This window comes from Eptatretus burgeri, chromosome 8 (assembly GCF_056783735.1).
Source record: "Eptatretus burgeri isolate ZD-2024b chromosome 8, Ebu_testis_v1, whole genome shotgun sequence".
NCBI classification, from domain to species: Eukaryota; Metazoa; Chordata; class Myxini; order Myxiniformes; family Myxinidae; genus Eptatretus; species Eptatretus burgeri.
The window spans coordinates 97,546,725-97,549,224 of NC_140968.1; the positions used below are offsets into that span (position 1 = coordinate 97,546,725).

Here is a 2,500-nt window from a genome sequence, read left to right on the forward strand (position 1 = left end):
TTACTCATCGACTCGATTGTTGGACATCAGGAGCTTAGTGGACAACCATAGTTGAAGGATGAAGTTAATGCTTGAAATGGAGAGCTCCCAGAAGGCCTGGAATTGAAGGCTGATCTGCAGCTCAGGAAGGAGAGCTCAAATAGTAGTGTCCTCTCCTCTGAGCTGTTCACTCCTGAAATTGGTCTGAGTGTGTATTGGTCCTTAAATAGTGCCTTGAAGGAGAGCTGCATCTTGAGGCATGCTGTCCTTCGATAAGGGGAAGCTAAAGTTGGCTTTATGTTCCCAAATTGAAGGACGGCATGTGTTTAACTAGTTAGTGAGTGCTGAAGATCAGATACAGATCGCACGTCTCAAAAAGAGGTGGCCATTGAGTACCAGTGTGCCTGTCATTGGCTTAATGGTTAAGGTGGCAAGCTTAAGATCCTAGGGTCCTGAGCTTGAGCCCCTGTTCAGCCATTGAAATAACACCAGGTGGGTTGACTCAGCCCATCATCCCTCTGAGGTCAGAAAAATGAGTACCAGCTTACCAGGGTTTGACTATCCTGTGTCCATTCGAGAATAAACCATTCGCGTATCCTGTGTCCAGGCAGATGACCCCATCGAGGACAAAACTCCTTTGCCAATGAAACTGCCTTGGCAACCTGATGCCCCTCGTGGCATGAAAGGAATGGTTATTATAATAGAGTTCCAGTTCCCAGGATAAATTCCCTGCCTGGAGATTAAATGGGTAAAGTCAAGGAATGTGAAAGTTAAATAGATTAGGTTAATTATGGAAAATGATTACTATTGACAAATAATGTGATGGATTTAGCTACGTGGTACGGATACAGTGCTGGAATGATGGGTCAAATAACTTTTGATTGTTTTTTTTTTGTTGTTACATCGAAGGCTCACAGAGGAGTTTGGAAATACTCACAGAGATTATAAGTTCGTGGATAATGATGGGAACACCAAAGGGGATAACTTTATATTATTATTATGATGTATAATGATGGGACAACCATTCAGCATCCCATTAGCTCCCATGTCTAAGTATCTTTAGACAGAATGTTTGTTTTCCTTTCTTCCCTTTATTTTAATTTAATGACTTTGCACCAACCGTGTAAAGTTTGTAACGGTGGGTGAGAATGCTTCCACTGGAATGGGACTTCCTTTGTCTGGAGCTGGCAACCGACTGGCCATTGCTTATGTTCAATGAACTATATTGGTGCAAGATTCTAATCCAGGATTTGTTAAAGGAACTTTTCAAACCAAGCTCTTCTTTGATGTTGAAGAGACAATATGTTGGTTTTTTGTGTGAAAAAAAAAGAAAAAACTATATCAGCCAAGTGATTGTGACATAAGACTTGGGATATATGTAATGAGGTGACTGTGTGTTGTGCAGGAACGGCGGCTAATGACTGCCAATGGACATTCTCCGCATTAGCACCACAGACACAGGAAGAGGTTGAAAGGCTCTTGAGTACAGGGAAGGAAGAAAATGGTGGTGAAAACCATGCCTGGCGTAACCTCGCCGTAGCCCTTGGCTACACAACCGAGGAAGTAGAAGAGTTGGCCACCAGTGAAAGGCCTGCACAAACTTTGCTTGATGGCTGGTCCACGCGTGATGGAGCCTCCAAGGAGCATCTTTTCTCCACATTATCCGATCTTGGACGGGAGGATGTAATAGGTCAGATGCAGGCCATCATTACACCAGAAGCTGTGGTGTAAGGCTCAGTATGGTGCTTCATTTGTTCCAAGCACAATTGATAAAGAGAAAAGGTTGAATGAGGGCCTCTTCCTCCAGCTACAAAGCTATGTTTGCTCTTGATCTTGTACTCTTTCCCTACTACTTCAACTCCATGTGGTAGATCGTCGGTGAAGATGCATCATACATGTATAGCATTGCTGGGGAGGAAAGGGCTTGCCAACATGACACCGTTTGAGTTGTACGTACACGGTACCTCCTGGAATCAGATTTATCCCAGCGTAAACCTACTGAAGACATGTGAGCATTCTGCATATTTACAAGAGACTTGTGGGTATTATCTGTTTCATGTTTGAATCTGAAATCAGTCATTTTGACGGTGCTTATTTCTTTTTAAACCATTTACACCCAAAATACATTTTGTTGTACCTGAGCATCTATTCGGGCGGACGTGATTTCTTGTTCTGTGCATGTACACCTGTCGTGATACTGCCGTAGATGAGGGTTATACCTGGTTTTGTGCAATGCAGGCATCCCACTGCTGTATGGACTACGCAATGGGTTTGAATCCATTCTGGCAATACACACAGATGTGGTTGTAATGTACATAACCACAAGCTTTTTTACCCTTTTCTTATCCATACCTTATGCCAGAGGCCTTGCAAAGCAGATGTACATGGGTGTGGGTTAGGGGGGGAAGGCTTTGTTCATCATTCAGAACAATGTCTGACCTGGCAAACATGGCGGCCATCACTATACAGGCCTAATGTCAGTAGCTGGTGTTGTATGTGCCTGACAATAACAAAGTTGGGC

The 2,500-nt window shown here is 43.5% G+C and overlaps 1 protein-coding gene across 1 annotated transcript in view; it reads left to right on the forward strand.

Moving 5' to 3' along the window:
- The window catches only part of LOC147022344 (uncharacterized), a 44,326-nt gene that overhangs the window by 41,186 nt on the left and 640 nt on the right, over nucleotides 1-2,500 (forward strand). The window contains exon 10 of the mRNA XM_085890496.1: nucleotides 1,345-2,500. This exon is cut by the window's right edge and continues 640 nt beyond it. Coding sequence (XP_085746622.1) covers nucleotides 1,345-1,710 — 366 coding nt within the window. The 3' untranslated portion in view covers nucleotides 1,711-2,500. The remainder of the gene's footprint in view (nucleotides 1-1,344) is intronic.